Here is a 19,905-nt window from a genome sequence, read left to right on the forward strand (position 1 = left end):
ACTATAGAAGTTACATATGATAGAACATATAATCAAATACTACCTTATCATATAGCCAATGTTAAAAATTTCCCTACTCTCTTGAAATATTCTTTATTTTTTTAATTTTTAATTTTTTAATAAAATAAATTTTTAAAATTTTCTTTTCTGTGGGGTGGTAATTAGATTTGTTTATTTATTTAAATGGAAGTACTGAGGATTGAACCCAAGTCCACATCCATGCTAAGCATGCACTCTACCACTGAGCTATACCCTCCCTGACCCCTCAAAATGTTCTTTCTCTGTCTTTGATCTAGAGTTTGAACTATGAATAACTTTGATTAATAAGATAGTCTCTTTATAAAATAGTCTGACCTGTTGTTTTCATGGAATTGACAAACCAGTAGTCAATTTGCCCCATTATTAGTGATGCTAATTTTAGTCTTTGGTTAAGGTGGTCTCTGTCCTTTAAGTCTCGATTATAAAGGAACATTTTCATCTTTGTGATTCATACCTATGGGCTCGAACTTCCAGACCTTTTGACTATCCAGTTAATAACCTTTCATTTGCTACTTTTAGTCATTGCCCTTTATCTCAATTGATTACACTGGTGGTTGCATAAGAACAGCGCACATGTTTTGATTGAACTTGAGAGGTCTGCCCTAGAAGTGGCCATAAAAGCCAGCTGAGGGGTATTAGATGTCTCCAAGCCAGCTGCGTCTCCATCAGTGAACCCATGCAGCACTGAAATCATGCCTTCAGTGGCTGGATCTTGCATGTTACTTAAAGCAATGTGGTTTTGCTTGGCTTTGTTTTTTAACAGAACTTCTGGGCATTGAACCCAGGGCCCTGCGCATGCTGAGCACACTCTCTACCACTCAGCTATACCCTCCACTCCCCCCATATAATTTTAAATGAATAAACCAAGTTTCTTTAGAGCCGAAAGCCAGGGTCACACAGTTTGTGCCAGAGCGGCCAGGCAGTGTATGCGATATGAAGTTTGAAATTGGGGTAGATTCAAACGTTCAGATTTAGGGCCTTCAAGGACTTTGAACCATGGGGCCACTTTAGAGCCCCCATCATGACCCTTGAAGATAATGAATTTCTGAATCTCATTTTCCTCTTTGTTAAATGGCAGGAATTACTCCTGAGTCCCTGGGAGGTGCCTGTGCAGTGAAGTCCCGGGGTCCTGCCCCAGTGTGCCGAGGGCAAGCAAACCCCACTTTAGACTCAGTTTTATTAGGTGTGTGGTCTTCACACTCCAAAACCTGGCCTCCTGCCTTTCGTGGAGCAAAAGCTCAAACACTTGTTTCCAGGGGAAGAGTCAACAGCTTCCTCTCCCCATGCGCTCCCAAGACCAAGGGGTTCTGGTGCAAGAAGAAATGCGTCAAAGCAGTGGAAACCCCTGCAGACTCAGAGCTGGCTGGGCCCACCAGTGCTCGGAATGAAGGGAGGGCTCGGGAAGGCGGGAGATGGTCCTCCTGAGAATGGGGTGTTGCGGGCAGGGCACTGCGTTTGCGGAATTGGGTAGCCACAAACCAGCCTTGCGGCTACCTCACCACATAAAGGGTTCTGAAAATTTCCAGGTATATAATTTGAAGGGGCCTCAGTTTAGAGCTATACCCTTAAAAGAGTGGTTCAAACAAAAAAAAAATGATCAATTTATAAAAAGTTGAAGTTATATACCTCCATTATGCTCAATGAAAAAATAAATTAACCACAAATGATTCAAGGATTTAAAAGTCAAGATAGAAACTCCAGCATTCTTAATGGAAAGGATAGTGAATGTCTTTAAACCTCGGGGCAGGGAAGATTTCTTAAGCAGGGCGAGGAATGCACTTACCATAAAGACCTATGTAGCTGACTATATTACAATTAAGAATTTTATTTCTCAAAAGACACCTTAGGGGAGGGTATAGTTCAGTGGGAGAGTGCATGCTCAGCATGTACAATGTTCAGGGTTCAGTCTCCAGTACCTCCATCAAAAGATAAATAAATATCCCACTTGTTGGCATGTGAAGGTCCCCAGACCATAAAAGCAGGCAGCACCATGCCTGGTGGCCTCCCTCACTGCCTCGTATACTGAGATGGTAGGAACTCTGTCTATGGAGTGTGTATCTATGTTTACTTTAACCTGAGCACCCAAACCCCACATCTCATGGTCTTTCTCTCTCATTCTGAAACAGCCTGCATGCTCTGTAGTGTGTATCTCTCTAAATCTATCTTTAATCAAAAAAGATAAATAAATATACCTTATTACCTCCCCTCTCCAAAACACACAAGCACAAAAGATGCCTTAATGAAGGTAAAACTCAATTTAAACGAGATATTCAAAATACATACAATTGAAAAAAAAAATTAGGAGACCGAGTCATACTATATAGCCCCAAGATTTTGTTTTAAAATATGCATGTATTATTATGTTGATTTTTAGCATTATATCGAGGAAATAAAAATATCTGGTAAAATTAGATTCATTATCTTCTCTAGATATCGTTGGAGCCTAGATGGTGTAATGAGGAAATGCAGCCCATTAAAAATATCCCCTTTATGTAAATGACTGAAACTCTCCAATTAAAGGATTAAAAAAAAACCACATCATAACTAATTGTAACAAAATTGTTTGCCCATCAGATGCCATTTATTCTAAGACAACTGTCAAATATTATTTCTAGAACTGCACTGGAGAAAATATAAGAACATACATGGCTGATACACACACTTCAGGACAATGATTCCCTGTGGGGAGGGAAAGGAAAGATGCTTTAGTGATACTTATTTTAAAGAAGAGAGAAGTGAGGCAAATATGGGAAAATGGTAACATTTTAAGCGGGAGGGTGTTGGTGCATGAGTCTCCGTTATACAACTTTCATGAATGGGTGAAATCTTTCATAATTTAAACTGGGGGGAGGGGCTTGGGAGAGGTAAGTTAGGTGGGTTATTTATTTATTTAACAAAAGTTCTGGGGATTTGAACCCAGGGCCTCATGCATGCTTAGCACACACTCTACCACTGAGCTATACCCTCCCCGTTATAATTTAAATTCTTACCTTAAAATTAAGCACACTGGGAAGAAGTGTGCATCAATATTAGTTGTCTGAGGATTATTGGAAACAAACAGGAATTGTCTACACTGGCTCTTTTTCTAGAATGACCACCTATGACGTTTATATTTGAAATCATGATACCCCTGTTTGAATGCTTCTGAATTGCTAACAGACCAGAGAATCAGAGGACAGATCACAGATTGCAGAAGAGCCAGGATGTAGACTCCACGGGCCTGCCCTCGGCCTGACCCACCTGCCGGCCTCGCAGAAACCTTCACCCGGGCACTGACAGTTATGGCCGCACACTCAGGTCCCCAGTTCCAACTACGCAGGTCATCAGCCATGTGCTGTGTTGGGAGCCTTTGGGACTTAGTGTCACCTGACCAGTGGGGACGACCACGGAGAGCCTCTGATACTCACCGGGGCTCAGATAAATGCCAGCTCACGGTGGAAGAGGAAACCCGCGTGCCCCACGTCAGCCGGGAAGCTGGTATCCCGGAAGGGGCGGGGTGTTTCCCAGCAACAGGGCGCGGGCGCACCGGAAGGGGCTGGGCCCCAGGAGCATAAAGGCCGGCTCGCCCCTCCCCAAGTCCCGCGAGAGTGGCTCACACCGGGCTCCCCCAGCGCTGACCCGAGCATGGGCGACCCCGGAGGGGCTGCACAGGCCCAGGAGGGAGAACGGACGGCGCCCGCCCAGGGCGACGGGCTGTTGATGTTGCCGCCACGGGTTCTCGTCCGACCGTGGTGGTTCCCCGCCGAGGACCTGGAAGACCCGCTGGTGTTTTACTTGGAGGCATGGCTGGCCGATCAGATCTTCGGTGAGCAGACTGGGTGCGCAGGAGGTCTGGCTGCCTCCAGCCCGAGGGAGGCCGGCGGAGCAACCTTCTGACTCTGGCGCCCACGTTCGTGGGCCACGTTTGCCCCATGGTGCCCGCTCCCAGCCCTCCCCTTCCCTGCTAGCTCCTCCGCCTTTCGACCATGCCACAGCCAAGGGTGTCTCTTTCCTTGTTAGGCCCAGAGCTAGAAATCCTTCCAGAGATACAGTGGATGAGCCAGGCCCTGCTTTCAGTGAACACAGTGAAATCCGGGACCTTCGTTGAAATCAGCGTCTTTGGAAGGCCCCGTGTACAACTTCACGTGAAGAGCGTGATCCTGAGCCTGGCGTTGAGGCACAAGGAACATCGTGCTGCAGGTGAGGGTCTCAAAGTGTGCGTGTGGAGGGAGCCCCTGGGGGAATCCCCTGCACTTACCTGCCTGCCGTCTAGCCTCTCAGCTTCCCTAAACATTTTGCCATCTCCTAACTCCAGTATGCTGCATGCAGTCCCTGGACATCCCTTTGTGAGAGGGGCCAAGTAAAATCTTGGGAAAGTAGGCTGAGATGCGATGCATTCAGGCCCATCACCTTCCACACCAGCCTCAGCTTGGTTACGCCACTATTTCCAGGTCCGAGGTTCAAAGCTTCCACCCTGAGAAATGATGTTGACAGCACCCCCTGTCCCCCAACCCCCGTGAAGGAGTAGTTTGAAACAGCGAGCGTTTTTCCTTACCCAGCTGAGAAGGTGGAACATTTTAAGGAGTTCTTGAAGGCACTTGCAGCAGATCCCCAGCCCTCTTGGCGCCCTGCTGCAGAAGTATTGTCAGGAGCTTATGAGAACAGCCCTGCTTCTACCACTGTAGTTGAAAAGGGCAAGTCTCCTTAACTGTCTGATTTTTCTTTCCTGTATTTTGATGAAGAGTTGTTTGATTATTTTGAAGCAAACATGAGTTGTGCGATTCTAATAAATCAGTAAATTTCCTTTTTGTCCAATGGCATAAAGATCTTGGCTCACTCAAAATGAAACACATTTTTCAAAGATTGCTTCTGTTCATTCATATCTCTCAATGTGACAGGGGCGTAAAAGGCGGGATAGTGGCGGGTTTATTCTTGGTTTTTTCCTTAGTTTCCACCGTTTTGAAACTACTAAGCTTTTTGTGATTGTATGGTCATTGAGGCCCTCAAGCAAAGGGCGGGGATGCAGGGTCAGTCTTTTTTTTTTTTTTTTTTTTTCTTTGCATCATTTTTTCTCAAACTTTAAAGTGTGTCAGAATCACCTTGAGAATTTGCTTAAACACAATATCCAAATCCCCTTCTCCACTGATTCTCATTCAGTGTGTCGGGCCCATGAATTAGCTTTTCCCACAAGCTCACAGGTGATGCCAACACTTCTGGCCAGAGGTGCTCTCTATTAAGCTGGTGGTCAGGCCTCTGAGTAGCAACAGGTGTGCCTGTCTTTCCTTCTTGCAGAGCCTCCCACACACACATGGGAGGGCATTCCATCCGCTAGCCAGGGCTGTGGGCATTCATCTTCCTGGCTGGTGTTGGGATTTACCGGAAAGAGCCAGGTTCCTGGGCAGCCTGTTCATTGGAATGTGTCCTGATGCCCAGAAGGCTGTCCCCCTGCCCCTTGGAGGTGTCCTGCATGGGCCAGATCGGTTTTTTTCCCTCATTACTTATCACAATGTTGCAACCAGTCTGTGCAAAACAGCCCCCACACCTTGCTGCTTCCACTTTTAGGAAGCAGAATTGTGGGAGTGAAGTTTGCAAGACTCTGTGGCTTTAGATACACAGTTGGCATTGATTTAAATCATGCAGGGTGTTCACCTCTTAGTGGCAATGGCTTCTAGGCATTTGTAATTATTTTAAACACACACACATACAACTCTTTGATTTCAAAGGATATTGATTGTTTTCCCCTTATCTTCACATTTTTGTAAAACGCTTTGTTATATTTTTATTCGTTCCTATCATTCCTTCTTTCAACTCTGAAGATAAGGAGTTCTTTATCTACGTAAACTCTTGTAACAATGGTCCATTGTAATGAAGTTTCCCCTCCTTGGCTTCTTACATGGTTCTCATATGAAAAGTTTTTACTGTATGTAGTTAAACCAATGATGGTTTCCGTGCGATTTTCCCTTCATCCCCACCATCCTTATTTAAGCTTAGGAGCTCTTTCTTTTTCTCCCTGTGAAAAAATTTGATAACCATTTGCAGCTTTTATCTGTGTTTTTCTGGAAATACTATACATTTTTGACTGTTCAACACTTTGAAAAGGGAAAAGGGTTATGCTTAAAACTTATTCCAATTTTCAAAAATTACCCAAAACCAAGTTATTAAATGTTTTTTTTTTTTACACTCTTTATGTCTTTAAACACAATAACATGGTGAAGTCCTAAATCCCAGAACCTCAGAATGTGACTGTATCAGGAGAGGGTCTTTAAAGAAGTAATTAAGATAAAATGAAGTCAGGTGGATGGGCCCTTATCCGGTATGGCTTTTTTTTTTTTTTAAATAAAAGGAAATATGGACACAGGGATTTGCATGCACAGAGGAAAGACCATGAGAGGACACAGGGAGAAGGTGGCCAGCTGTGAGGCGTGGAGAGGGGCCTCGAACAAACCGAACCTGCTGACATCTTGCTCTTGGGCCTCTAGACTCTAGAACTTTCAGAAAATAAATATGTGTTGTTTAAGCCACTCAGTTTGGAGCTTTGTCACAGCAGCCCTGGAAAGCTAATACAACATTTAATTTTTGTTTTGTTTCTCTGTGTTCACGTTCATCAGTGTGCCAAAACTCTATCTTTACGGACTTTTCAGCCTTTTAATGTCTGAACAGGGTAGTGATTGTGTCATCCTAACTTTCAGAATTTGGGGGAACACTAGCTATGGATTTACTGCATCACACACCAGGCCCTGTGCCAAGCACCTAAAACGGATGCACGGAGCGTAAGCAACTTGCTGAAGCCACAGAGCCAGGACATGGGGATGCAGTGAGGGTTGAATCAGAACGTTGCCTCCAGGATCTGACCTCTACACTGTACTTTCCCACGTGCTTTGATTTTTCTCCACAGCTGCATTCATGCTCCTTTTCATTGTTTTTATTTTTTAAGAGGAATTAGAATACACTTCTTAATCTGTGAATTATCTATAGTATTTGCTATTCTGTGAGGGGCAAGACAATTTGTTTTCCCTAATAAGTTGCCAAAATAGAAATATCTACTAGTACCACACTCAAAATAAGAATACCATTCTTGATTTTTCTGACAATAAACATACTTACATTCTGCATTTTTGAAGGGTAAGTGCGTATACAATGTGTTAAATTACTCAAACAATCTCACTGCCCACACGTTCTCTTTACATAGCTTTCCACTACTCTAAATACTGTTGTATAACTGTAGTAAATTCTTTATTGATGCATACATAGTATTCTATTCATACAGAAGGCATGCACATCCAAAGTGTAAAAAGATTCCTTAAACCCTGCAAAGGGAACGCATCCATTTAGCAGCACCCAGAGAAGAATGGCCATGACCAGCACTCCAGAAGCCCCCTTTGGTGTCCTCCCCAGAATAACTACTTTTCTGACTTAAATATAAAGAGAATCGTTGTGAGACTTATCCAGGTTGCAAGCAATTATAGTTCCATTGTATGAATAAAACCATTATTTAGTTTTCCATTTTACTGATGTACATTTTGGTGGTTTGCCATTTGGACCTACAATGAACGGGGCTATGGTGAACATTTTTGCACATGACTTTGGTGCATACATACGTTCATTTCTGTTGAGTATATATCTAGACTGGATTTGCTGGGTTAGAGGGTGGACATAAAATCCCATTGCCAAGGTGACTGAACCGATTTGCAATCCTTTCCGCAGTGTATGAGACTTCCAATGGCTGTCCATCTTTGTCAATGGTCAATTTTTATTTTACAGACTCTAAGGATTAGTGCTGTTGCACTGCAGTTTTTGAAACATGCAGTCACTTAACTGGTTACATAATACAGAATTCTGAGTGTACATTTCCTTCTTTAGTAAATTGGCAAGTTGTGCCACCATCACCACAAATCAATTTTTGAATATTTCTATCACTTCAGTAAGTTCCCTTGTGCCCGTTAGACGTCAGCCATCTCTACTGTCTCCAGCCCCTGGCAATCAGTCTGCTTTCAGTCCCCACAAAGTTGTCTTTTCTGAACATCTAATATGAGTAGGATCATATACAGTGTCATCTTTTGCATCTGGCTTCTTTATCTAGTTGGAATACCTCTGCTGTTTGATTGGAGGATTTGGCCCTTTCTAGTTTAATGTAATTATCAGTATGATTGGATTTCTGTCTGCAATTTTGGTTTCATTCCTATCAGGTCTTTTTCCTTTTCCTTCTTTGTTTTTTGTGTTGGATAAATCTTTATATATCATTTTGATTACTTATTTAAAAGTAATTTTTTCCTTAGAGTTGCCTTAGGGATGATAAAAATCTGAACTCATTACATGCTATTTCTGATTAATGGAAAGGAGGGAAGGAGGAAAGAGAAGCATTTGAATAAATGGAAACACTAGGTTTTTGGATAGCAGAGTCCAGTGTTGTATAGATGTGGTCAGTTCTTCCCAGAACTCAATGGGATTCCAGTTATGATCACAACCACTTTTATAGGCTAAGAACATTTCTTAAAGTCTAATTATACAGATGCTCCAGAAGGACTCAAGAAGGCTGTAAATAAGATTTTTCCAAGGTTTCTAGTGAAGAATTGTAAGATCAATAGTGCAAATATTTATTAACTAGGCTGAAATACAACAGCCTGTCATGTATGCTCCACAGTGGGACTCTCGAGCTTTCCCAGAGAATCCATAAGTCACTGAAATTGTATCCTGTGATACCTTTATGCGCCTATTCAAAGACACTGTCCACACTAAATTATTTGCTGCTAAACTGCTTCCCCTGCCCCCAAAGTGTTCAAGTAAGAGTCCCTGTTCTCACACTGTCCGTGGTTTTCTGTCTCCCATCCTTACAATTCCTCATGGTTAGATCTGTGTAATATATTTTTGGCAAAAATAGTAGATGAATCATATTGTGTGTTTCTCAGTGCATCGCATCAGGAGGCACATGGTTTTTTGTCCCACTCAGTGATACTGTAAAAGGTCCTGTTTTGATTGAAAGGGTGGAGTTGAGAAATTTTGGTGACAGAAGTAGTGCCAACGTGGCTTAATTAAAATGGAGCAGCAGGAAGAACTTGGACAGGCCATCGTGTGTGCTCTGTAGCTGAACTTAAAAAGTTTTCCATGGATTCTAGTAACAATGAAACTATGTCTTTGATGACTCTTGTCAGTCAATTCCAAAGCTGTTTATCCTGACCTTGTTACTAGCTGTAATCATTTTACCTGCAAAAATGTACAAACAAGAGTTGCTGTGTCTAGACTTGTGTAGTTTTTTTTTAACTTAAAATAATTGAAGTATATAAGCAAGTTTATACTGTACAGCACAGGGTACAATATTCAATATCTTGTAGTAACATGATGAAAAAGAATATGAAAATGAATATATGTTCCTGTATGATTATAGCATTGTACTCTACACCAGAAATGGACACATTGTCAACTAACTGTACTTCCATAAAAATATATATAAAAATTTGAAGTATAGTAGATTTACAGTCTTCTATTCATTTCAGGTGTATAACATAGTGATTGATTATTTTTAAAGATTAGACCCCATTTACAGTTATTAAAACGATGGTTATATCTTCCTGTGCTGTGTAATAGAGTCTTGTTTCTTGTCTATTTTATACGTAGTGGTTCGTACCTGTTAGTCTCCTGCCCTACCTGGCCTCTTCCCCATTCCTTCTCCCAATGGTGAACACCAGTTTGCTATGTCTGTTGGTCTGTTTCTGTTTTGCTAGATATATTCATTTATTTTTTAGACTATATATATGTTGCAACAGTATTTGTCTTTGACTTATTTCACTTAGCATAATAGGTCCATCCACGTTGTTGCAAATGGCACAATTTCTTATAAGCAGGTGATATTCCTTGTGTGTATATATCCATGCTGTATCTTTACCATTAATCTGTCAGTGGACACTCAGGTTGCTTCCATATCTTCAGCATTGTAAATAGTGCTGCTCTGAGCATTCAGGTGCATGAACCTTTTTGAATTAGGAGAATTTGTCATTTTTGCCTCTGTTCCTTAATAACATCCTTTGATGGCCTTTGGCCACAGTTTCCAAATAAAGTCTTCCTATCTAATTTATCTTCTTTTAATAGGTAAAATACACTCCTTTATGTATACATAATATAAACATAATTTAAAGAGCATAATGAGCACTAGAGCATACATTTGTAGAATAAAACCAATATTTTGAGAAGCCATGGATACACACATTTTCCTTCAATCAGTGTCTTACGCATTTTAATAAATTGCTTCATTGGGAAATCACATGACCAAGACTGTCAACTGCCCAGTGAGAGCAGGCCAGTCCTCTAAGATATTAAAATATTCTCTAAAGCTACATAGTGGGCTAGACAGGAAAAAATGACCCACATGGAGATGATATAGATTGGTACTACCAAGTTTGGGTGAGTCTAGCAAAAACAGATTTCCTGCCCTGCAGTGGAAAAATAAATTGGTATGGTATCTTGCAGGGCAGTTTGGCAATACAACTTTTAACGGGGCTCATTCTGTAAAACCCAGCAGTTCCACGTCTAGGAAGCTCTCCTAGGGAAATATTCCAACATTGACACAATGATGCCAGTAGCATTTCAGGGCAACTGTGCGTAGTCGAGTAATTTTGGAAACAAGCCAAGCAAGCAATAGTGAAGGAAGGGGCTAAATCAATCTGTCCCCATCCTGAGGAATATCAAGCTGCTAGAAGGAAAAACAAAGTCTATGCAGAAATTCAAACTACATGTGAACCTGTTTATGGTGAATTTTTGTAAGACAGGTTGTTTGAGAGGGCAGGTTAAGGAGGCCTGGGGACTTAGATCTGGGTGAAAACTCAGCATTAGTTTGGCACTGTTTTATGCCCTCCTTGGTGAGGAAACTAAGTTTTTTTAAAAATCAATACTTTCTAGGCATAGGGAAATTTATACAGCAGTTTAGAACACCGAAAGCCTTGTGTTTAAAATTCAACCTCCCTTCTTTTCTTGAGTCCCTCCAACCAAGGATGTGTACTTTTTCCTACCATTTTCTTTCAAAAACTGGTTTCAGACATGTCCCTGTGGGTGTATATACACGATAATTTTGTCCAAGTTTCAGAATAGTCAGAGACTCTTAAATGTTCCATTGGCTCTCTACATACTACACAATAAATTTTCTTATAAAGGCGAGAATAGGACATTCTGGTCAAATGGGTACTATTTAGATGGGGTAAGACAAAACAAGACAAAACAGAAAAACAATGCTGAGTCTTAATTCGACTCTGCTGCAGCCTCAGTTGGAACGTTGGGTCTGCAATGATTTTGAGTCTTAAGCATTTAAGTTTCACTCGCCTTAGGTTTTCCTTGCCTCTTCTAAAAATAAGCTAATAACTACTGTTAAATTCAGCTCTGCAGCTTTGTTTCCCTTATTATATATGAAAAGCTCTTTTAAATTTGGAGGGATCATTAGGGGACACACCATTCCCTGTTCTTTATACTTAAGTTTTGGTGAATTTTTAAAATGAAAGATTTCTTAACACAATTAATTTTTGCCTTTTTTTTTTTTTTAAATCCTAGCACCCAGCTGTTCACAATTCACTTCCCTCTTCTAGTGAGGGTGCCAGGACAGGGAGTCAAACTGACAGAGGTGCTAATTATCTCTACAACGGCAACCATCATACAACATGCGAGTGTAAACCTTACATTCACACAATGTTAATTTTCAAATACATTTCAAATTTTAAGAAGTGACAAGGCGGGCTCCCCAAATGCTGCTGTTACTGAGAAAGTGTCACCAGCACTGCTTTGGTCTCACTCCCTTCAAATCTCACTGAGGGTCGAGAGACCCTAAGACTATTGGAAGATGACAGCAGGGCTGCCCTGGCCTTTTTGGTTCCCACCCTCCCCACCCTGCCATCAGTTGCCTGAGCTGGGAAGTGTGGGGTTTGCAGCTTCAAGAAATGCCCAAACTTGAGGCCTGGGTTGAAAGCAAGTTTTCACTTCCCCGGTCACCCTGAGTGGCAACATGACAGGCTTGGAAAGGTTTCCTGGAGAAGACAGGGCCAAGAGACCTTTGACCTTCCAAAGCCAGGTGCTTGCCCTTAAATGGCACAAGAGGAGCATCTGCCAGAGGCCAGAAATCTGCAAGCTCTCAGCCGCCTCTGGGTGCGAATCAGCCTTGAGCAGAGTGCCTCTCCCTCCTCCTCTCCCTGCCAATTAAAAGCCCTTAGGGAAATTGTACTCTTTAATATAATTCTCTGGATTCATGTCTGCAAACATTTTAACAGTGAGTGGTGGGGAGAGGGGACCAACAACATCCCGCACCATTTTTTCTTCTTAGCTTTTGTGGCAGAAGCAGGACCTTGGAGAATAGGGGTCCAGGCAGAATCTTCAGCTTTGACCTTGCCTGGCCCTCTTGTTTCTGGGCACGAGGTGCCTTTGAAACCTGCTAACCAGGCCCTGGTGGGAAGCATTGGGGAGGCTCTGTGTAGCTGCTTCCTGGGCTGCTCCAGGGGACCTGTGTGTCTCCACTTCACAGGCTGCCCCGTTGGGCCACCATTTCAAGGACTTCCTGGTACAACAGTTGCTCAAACCTTGGCTCCACAGAGGAGCAACAGTCACCACGGTGGTCTACTCTGATTTGAGACAAAAGCAAAACAAAATGAACATCAACTACTAACAAAAAAATACACCCCAAACTCTCTGGCAATTTCATCATCCTGGGCAACTGTATTCTCTGCAAATGTCCCTGGTTTTTGGACTTTTTATTGGACTTTTTCATTTATTAAAATGTCTCCCCAGTGGGGAGAGGGCACAGCTCTGTGTTAGAGCATGTACTTAGCATGCACCAGGTTTGGGGTTCAGTCCCAAATACCTCTGTTAATTTTGTTTTTAATTAAATTTTTTTTAAAATTTGATTATGTCTATATAGAAGGGAATCTGTACAGCTCCAAAATTAGGTGGCAAAAAAATCCTTAGAAATATAGCAATCAACATTACTTTCAAATACTGCCATCTGGGGCGATAACCTGGTGAGACAGCTTCCTCCCCAAGCTTTGCCTTGAGTCGCCAGTTCTGCTGAACTGTGTGGCTACATAAATTATGAATTTTCCCCTTTGCCCAGCCCACTTCTAAATACTTTTCTTTACAGGACATTAAAAAATTTTTTGGAGTGCTTCTGGAAACAGTCTTAAAACTGAGCATACTTCATTTTATCTGTAAAGAACAAGCCAGACGTGAGATTAAGACATCGTGCGCCATCTGGTGGCTAACTTTGGGATTAGCTCTCAGAGTTAGAAATTGATCAAATTTGGAAATGTGATTCTCTTAAAAATAAGAGGGGGAAAAGTCATAATCATACAAAAGGGCATGGGGTCAAACCATCATAGTTAAAGTCTCTGCCAGGGCTCTTGAGATTCTTGTCTTCAAAAAGATTGATAAAAAGTAACTAGTTGTCTTTCTATGGCAAAGCAAGACCCATGGAAATTTAAAGAATGGGACGTTTATAATGGTAAGTGATGTGAGCAATCTTGCACAGGTGTCCTTGAGAAGAGGCCGGTCAGGGGTGGTAGAGGGACCTGCCAACTCCAGAGAGGGCAGCTGTGAGTATGTGACCATGGATCTGGAGTGTGACATGCAAGACTGGGGTCCTTCCAGAGCCCAGCAGGATGCCAGGGTGGGCAGGCGGAGGGTGGAGGAAGGTGCTGATCCCTCCCCAGTTATCAGAAAGGACAAAAGGGAATATGGCCACATCCCTGAGCTGAGAGCACTATATACAGGTCTGTATCAGGATAGGTCTACACCCCTGACTTCAGACACCAGTGCATAGGGCTGTCACAGGTTAGGCCTGCATCCCTGACCTCTGGGACTTTTGCATAGGATTTTACCAGGATAGAGTTGCATCAATGATCTCAGATCCCTGTGCACATTACTGTCCCAGGATAGGGCTGCATTCTTGACCTTTGCTTTGTGCAAAAAACTGTCCCCAAATAGCAATGCATCCCTGATCTCCTCGCCCCTTGCACAGGCTGTCCCAGGACAGGGCAGCACAACTGACCTCGGAGGTCCATGCACAAGACTCTCTGAGAACAGGACTGAATCCCTGACTTGGGAGCCCCGTGGACAGGACTGCACCTGGGTAGGTCTGCACCCCTGACTTCAGAGCCTTGCATAGAGGACTTTAGCATGACAGGTTTGCCCCCCTGAACGCAGGGTGCTGTGCATAGGGGTGTTCCAGGACAGGGCTCCATCAGTGACCTCAGAGCCCTGTGTACAGGACTGGTGCACAACAGGGCTGCATCCCTAATTTGGGGGCTGTATGCACAGCATTGTCCCAGGATAAGGTTGCAAAGCTGACCGTGGGGTGCTGTTCACAGTCCTGTACCAGAAAAGGGCTGCACCCCTGACCTCAGAATGCTGTGCACAGGCCTGTTTCAGTGTAGACCTCCATCCCTGACCTTGGAGCCCTGTGCACTGTACGGCCCCAGGAGAGTGCTGCATCCCCGACTTCTCAGTGCTGGGACTCAGGCAGGCATCAATGGGAGACTCTGCTCCGCATCTCTTTTTTCCTACTTCACAGAGCCCAGACTCCTGCCTCTGCTGGAACATCTTTTCCAGGGACCTCCCCACTTCCACCACCACCCTTCAAAAAAAGCCCCAAACTCTGGCTTACTCGCTCAGGATTCTGCCCCAGCCTAGGGCTCCGTGTCTCTGGGAGAGCTGGTTCCACTCTGCACATCAGGTCTTGGCTCTCAGCCCAGAAGCACAAGTGACCCCCATCCTGATGGCCCTCTCTAGGGACTCCCAGAATTCATAAAGAAAAAAGAACTTTATTTTAAAAAAAGAGATGAAGAAATTTTTGACCAAGTGGCCAATATTGTGATGGAGCAGCTGAGGATTTTGGGGACGAAGTAGCGGTTCTTTAGCCCTTTCCTTTTCAGTAAGCAAATCAGAGGAGTCTTCTTCCTAGCCCCCATTTACCCTTCCCCCTGCCCCACCTCTGGCAAATGCCTACGATTAACTTAAAACAGACTTGATCTGTGAGCCTGTGTGTAGACAGAAATTGTTCCAGGGGCAAGGGGTACTCGACTGCGCCCCAGAGTTTCCCGGAAGCTGCGGAGCAGGTTTGTTGGGGCCAAAACCAGGCTGCAGGGACCTGTGCTCGCCCTGTCCCCACCGCATGGGCTCTGAGCCTTGACCTGCGTGGACCGAGTCTCTTAGTTGGACCAGATGAGGTATGATCCGGGGTCTCCAGGCCAAGGCCCCTCCTGGGCACAGTTTTTCCAGCTTTGAGCTGAAGATGCCTTCTCGGGGCTGCATCCAGAGGAAGTAGGTTACCAGATCCCTGCACGGAGCTGCTTGGGTAACCATGGACTGATTTCTGCTTTTTATGATGATGATGTTATAATCAGTATACAATGTCTCAATTTCTGGTGTACAGCACAATTTTGCAGTCATACATGAATACACATATATTTGTTTTCATATTCTTTTTCATCATGAGCTACTACAAGATCTTGAATATATTTCCCTGCGCTCGACAGTCTAAACTTGTTTATCTCTTCTATACTTACCTGTCAGTATCTACCAATCTTGAACCCCTGGTCTGTCCCTCCCCACCCCATTCCCCCTGGCAAACACAGGTTTGTATTCTATGTCTGTGAGTTTGTTTCTGTTTTATATTTATGCTTATTTCTCTTTCTTTTTTATTTTAGATTCCACATATAAGCGATCTCATATGGTATTTTTCTTTTTCTCTCTGACTTAGAATGACATTCTCCAGGGACATCCATGTTGCTGCAAATGGCATTATGATTTCTGTTTAGCAGCGCCAATTCTAAGTGTTCATATTTTGCAATCATGATCAGAAACGTGACATTTATGAAGGGACTTCAATACTTTGTGATGGAACTAAGCCCTTATTGTATCTGTTTGTTTTTCTTCTCTTCTTTTTTTTTTTTTTTGTTTGTTTGCTTTTTTCCTGCTAGGCATCTTTCAGTTTTCCTTTTTATTTTCACAACTTTTTAAAATGAGGAGATGAGATGAAAGTACCCAGGAAACTTATCAATAGGGAACTGAAGGTTTCAATTAATCTATCCAATCTGAGCACTGGGAGCTGTAGCCTGGGGTGAAAGGGGGTTGCTGAGAAGCAGGTTTTGGTGCTTCTGTTCCTTGGTCAAGTGTTTGCAAATTAGTGTTGCTATCCCCAGGCAATCTTACAGCTGAGTGTGCTTGGTGCCAACTCACTTCAAAAGTGGGAGGATAACACATGTGCCCCTTTCTTTCCCGTAGGCAAAGGTTACATTTTAGAACTTTAGCATGGAGAAGGTTTAAAAGAAATTCTAAGTCATTATTACATGCAATTTCTGTTTCTGTTACTGAGTTCTGCTTGCTGCATGACAGGCCAATAAATTGGGAAATAAGGTGTTGGGGCAAGGAATAGCAACTTTATTTGAAAAGCCAGCCTGACTAAGATAAAAGCAGACTAATGTCCTGGAGAATCATCTTTCCCAAGTCAGAATTCAGTCTCCTTTCTACTAAAAAGGGGTGGGAGTGTGTTTGCTTGTTACAAACATCTTGGTGTCAGATTTCTTTGTTCTTGGATTTTTTTTCTTGCAGCTGTCCACCTGGGTCAGGTAGGTCATGGTGCCCCTGTAAACCTTCCACAAAACAAAGGTTATTTCCTATTCTGCAACTTGTTATCTTTATAGGAATGCAAAAGTGTTAATATCCTTAAAGGTCAGAGCCTTGAGAACAGGCTCTCCTGTGTATTTCAGGCTAAAGGCAACATTGTTTTACAAAAGACGCAGAGCTGGCAAGTCTGAGCCTAGAAAACAGGGCACAGGGTTAAAGGAAAAGGAACAGATCTAATATGGAGTCAGGCTTGTTCTTTTATATTCCAGTGCCTTTTGGTGAGAGGTAAGAGGATGTTTCTCCTCCGCCCCAGGCTGGGGTTTGGCAGGAGCCCTGCCAGGTTCACCGTGACTGTGGACCTGATCTCCTGCAGAGAAAGTAACAATTATTGGTGTTTAAAATTACCTGTCAAACTCCCTTCAATTGTCCGTAAACTACAGCACAGGTGGGGGAGGAGGGGGACGTCTGACTTGCCCATTAATTGTCAGTCTCCCCAGATGCAAGGGCCAGTGGTGTGGCAGGGTCCAAGGTGGCCTGGCCAGCTCACTGCCAGCTATGTTCTCTTGGGCTCCTCACTTAGACACTTTCAAAGTTCCCATCCATCTTCTCTCTGCCCTGTCACAAAAAGACATGGTCCCTGCACCCAACTTGGTGGAGCCCAGGACAGGCACACAACCCACCACCTGCTTTCCATCACCGGGCTTGGCTCTGCCCACCCATCCCACCGGTCCACCTGCCCAGTGTCTCTGCCCTCGGGGTGCAGATCACCATCTGCAATGTCACCCATCAAATGCCCATGGGCCATCAGTGTGCAGACCTGAACCACCCTGGCCCGCTGGCTCAGATGTGGCCCAGGCGCTGGGGTAGGGCTCCCTGATGGGAACTGGAACTGCCCCAGCCTGTTGGAAGTGCCCAGAAGCCTTGGACAGACACACCAGGCCAGATCAGCTTCTGGTGTTTGTCGCCATGGTGACCAGAGCCAGGTCTGCCCTGCCCCCAGCGGGGTAAGCAGTGAGGGGTAAGGGAGTCAGCTTGGGACAGGGGTGCACTCAGAGTGAGGTGTGATCCCACAGTGAGAGGGGACAAGCTGGGGGGTGAGGGCTGCTTGGAGTGGAAGTGACCCGACTGGGGAGTCAGGGCTGGCCATGGTGAGAGGCTCTTGGAATAGGGGGCAGCCAGCTGAGGGGTTGGGGTTAATCCTGGGGTGAGGGATGAAGAGTCAGTTTGGGCTGTGGGAGTCATAGGACCTAGTGGGGCGGAGTGTGGGGGCTTAAACCTCAGTGTGAGGATGAGCTCTGTCTTGGGGGTCTGTTTGGGACCGTGCCTGGACAGAGATGGGGGGCCAGTGGTGGGGTGGGGGCGGTGAGCAGGGGGAGTGGGGCTTGGGGGCGTGGCCTGGCCCAGGGCCAGTGGTGGTTCTTGTTGGGTGCCAGGACCTGGTCCTGTGTGGTGTGGGATGGTGACCCGGCCGGGCCAGGCAGAGGGATGGACCCCCAGCCCCACCGCCTCACCTCCCGGGACACCACCCGGGACACCTGGAGCCCACGCAGAGCGTGTGGAAGCTGGGCTGGAGCGAGGGGCTCCTGGACCAGCTCCCAGAGGAGGAACACGGCCTGGGGTCTGGGCCGCAGCTTGCTGTCGCCTCCACTGCTGCCGCCCTGCAGGCAAGGGGGCGCTGGTGGGGGCGCGCAGGTCAGGGAGCCGGCGGGTGAGGCCCGGGCAGCTCAGGTGGGAGGGGACCGGGAAGGCCCTGGACCACCTCGGACTGGCCCTCCCGCCAAGGCCTTCCTGTGTAGGTGGAGCTGCCCAGCAAGTGGAGACGGCCCTGGAACCTCCGGGGCACAGGCGACCTGGGGCACAATAACGGGTGAGGCCCGGAACTTCAGGAGCTTGTTGGCCTGCCTGTGAGATCAAAAGCTTTTGGCAGAACAGCTGGATTTGCTCCCATCTCCCTCTGTGGCCTGTCCTGCGGGTGGCCTCTGCTGCCCCATGATCACGGGACTCACCTCTCTCATTCAACCTGCTCCAGGGAGGCAGGTGCAGTGTGGTCAGTGGTTGGGGGTGGGGACAGCAGCAGGGGTAGGGGGCGGCCTCAGGCTCTCTGGTGGCCTTGCTCCTATCTCCCCCATGACCTGGCCCGAGGTGGCGTCTGCTGCCCCAGGTTCAAGGGACACAAGTCTTCATGTCAGCCTGCTCCTGGGAGGAGGGCGCAGTGCGGCCAGGGGGCAGTGTAGGTGGCAGGCAAGGACTTGTGGAGGACCGGGCTCTAGCCCAGGATGACTAAATCCTTCTTCTCTTGCTTCCCCAGGTGGTGGCTCTAGTGGCTTTTCCAGTGTAGGTTATTACCAGATATTGTACGTAGGTCTCTGTGCTATACAGAAGAAACTGTTTTTAAAATCTAATTTTATATGTAGTGCCTAACATTTGTGAATATCAAACTCCCAAATTTATCGCTTTCCACCCCATTTCTCTGGTAGCCATAAGATTGTTTACTAAGTCTGCAAGTCTGTTTTTATTTTGTAGGTGAGTTCAGTCTCTCTCTCTCTTTTTTTGATTCCACATATGAGTGATATCATATGGTATTTTTAGTTCTCTTTCTGGCTCGCGTCACTTAGAATGACGATTTCTAGGTCCATCCATGTTGCTACAAATGACATTTTCAATCCTTTTTGTGGCAGAGTAGTATTCCATTGCATGAATACACCACTATTTCTTTATCCAGTCATATGTTGCTTCATTTAGGTTGCTTCCATGTCTTGGCTGTTGTATACACTGCTGCTATGAACATTGGGGTGCATTGGAGTTCCTTCCTGATGTGCACCCAAAAGCAGGATTGCTGGATCATAGGGTAAGTCTATTTTCAGTCTTTTAAGGAATCTCCCTACTGTTTATAATAATGGCTGCCCCAAACTACATTCCCACCAACAGTGTAGGAGTGTTCCCTTTTCTCCACAGCCTCTCCAGCATTTATTGTTCCTGGACTTTTAAATCATGGCCATTCTGACTGGTGTGAGGTGATAACTTATTGTAGTTTTGATTTGCATTTCTCTTATAATTAGCAATACTGAGCATTTTTTCCATGTGCCTATTACCCATTTGTATGTCTTCACTGGAGAAATGCTTGTTTAGGTCTTCTGCCCATTTTTGGATTGAGTTGTTTGTTTTTTATTATTAAGGTGTATGAGCTGTTTATGTATTCTGGAAATTAAGCCTTTGTCAGTCGAATCATTTGCAAATATATTCTCCCATTCTGTAGGTTGTCATTTTGTTTTGCTTATGGTTTCCTTTGCTGTGCAAAAG

General features: G+C 44.8%; 1 protein-coding gene across 4 annotated transcripts; it reads left to right on the plus strand.

Moving 5' to 3' along the window:
• The first annotated feature begins 3,307 nt into the window (after positions 1 to 3,307).
• LOC102518827 (oocyte-expressed protein homolog) lies at positions 3,308 to 7,130 on the plus strand. 4 transcript variants are annotated; one of them, XM_032471126.1, is made up of 3 exons: positions 3,308 to 3,844; positions 4,039 to 4,218; positions 6,362 to 7,130. In XM_032471126.1, exons 1-3 carry the CDS (start codon positions 3,664 to 3,666, stop codon positions 6,502 to 6,504), a joined length of 504 nt encoding a protein of 167 aa, XP_032327017.1. In that variant the 5' UTR covers positions 3,308 to 3,663; the 3' UTR covers positions 6,505 to 7,130. The 4 variants fall into 4 exon arrangements, with proteins under 4 accessions (XP_032327017.1, XP_032327019.1, XP_032327016.1 ...); XM_032471128.1 differs by having other exon boundaries at positions 6,708 to 7,130; XM_032471125.1 differs by lacking the exon at positions 6,362 to 7,130 and adding an exon at positions 4,578 to 4,828.
• The last annotated feature ends 12,775 nt before the right edge of the window (positions 7,131 to 19,905 follow it).

This window comes from Camelus ferus, chromosome 31, assembly GCF_009834535.1.
Source record: "Camelus ferus isolate YT-003-E chromosome 31, BCGSAC_Cfer_1.0, whole genome shotgun sequence".
In the NCBI taxonomy this organism is placed as follows: Eukaryota; Metazoa; Chordata; class Mammalia; order Artiodactyla; family Camelidae; genus Camelus; species Camelus ferus.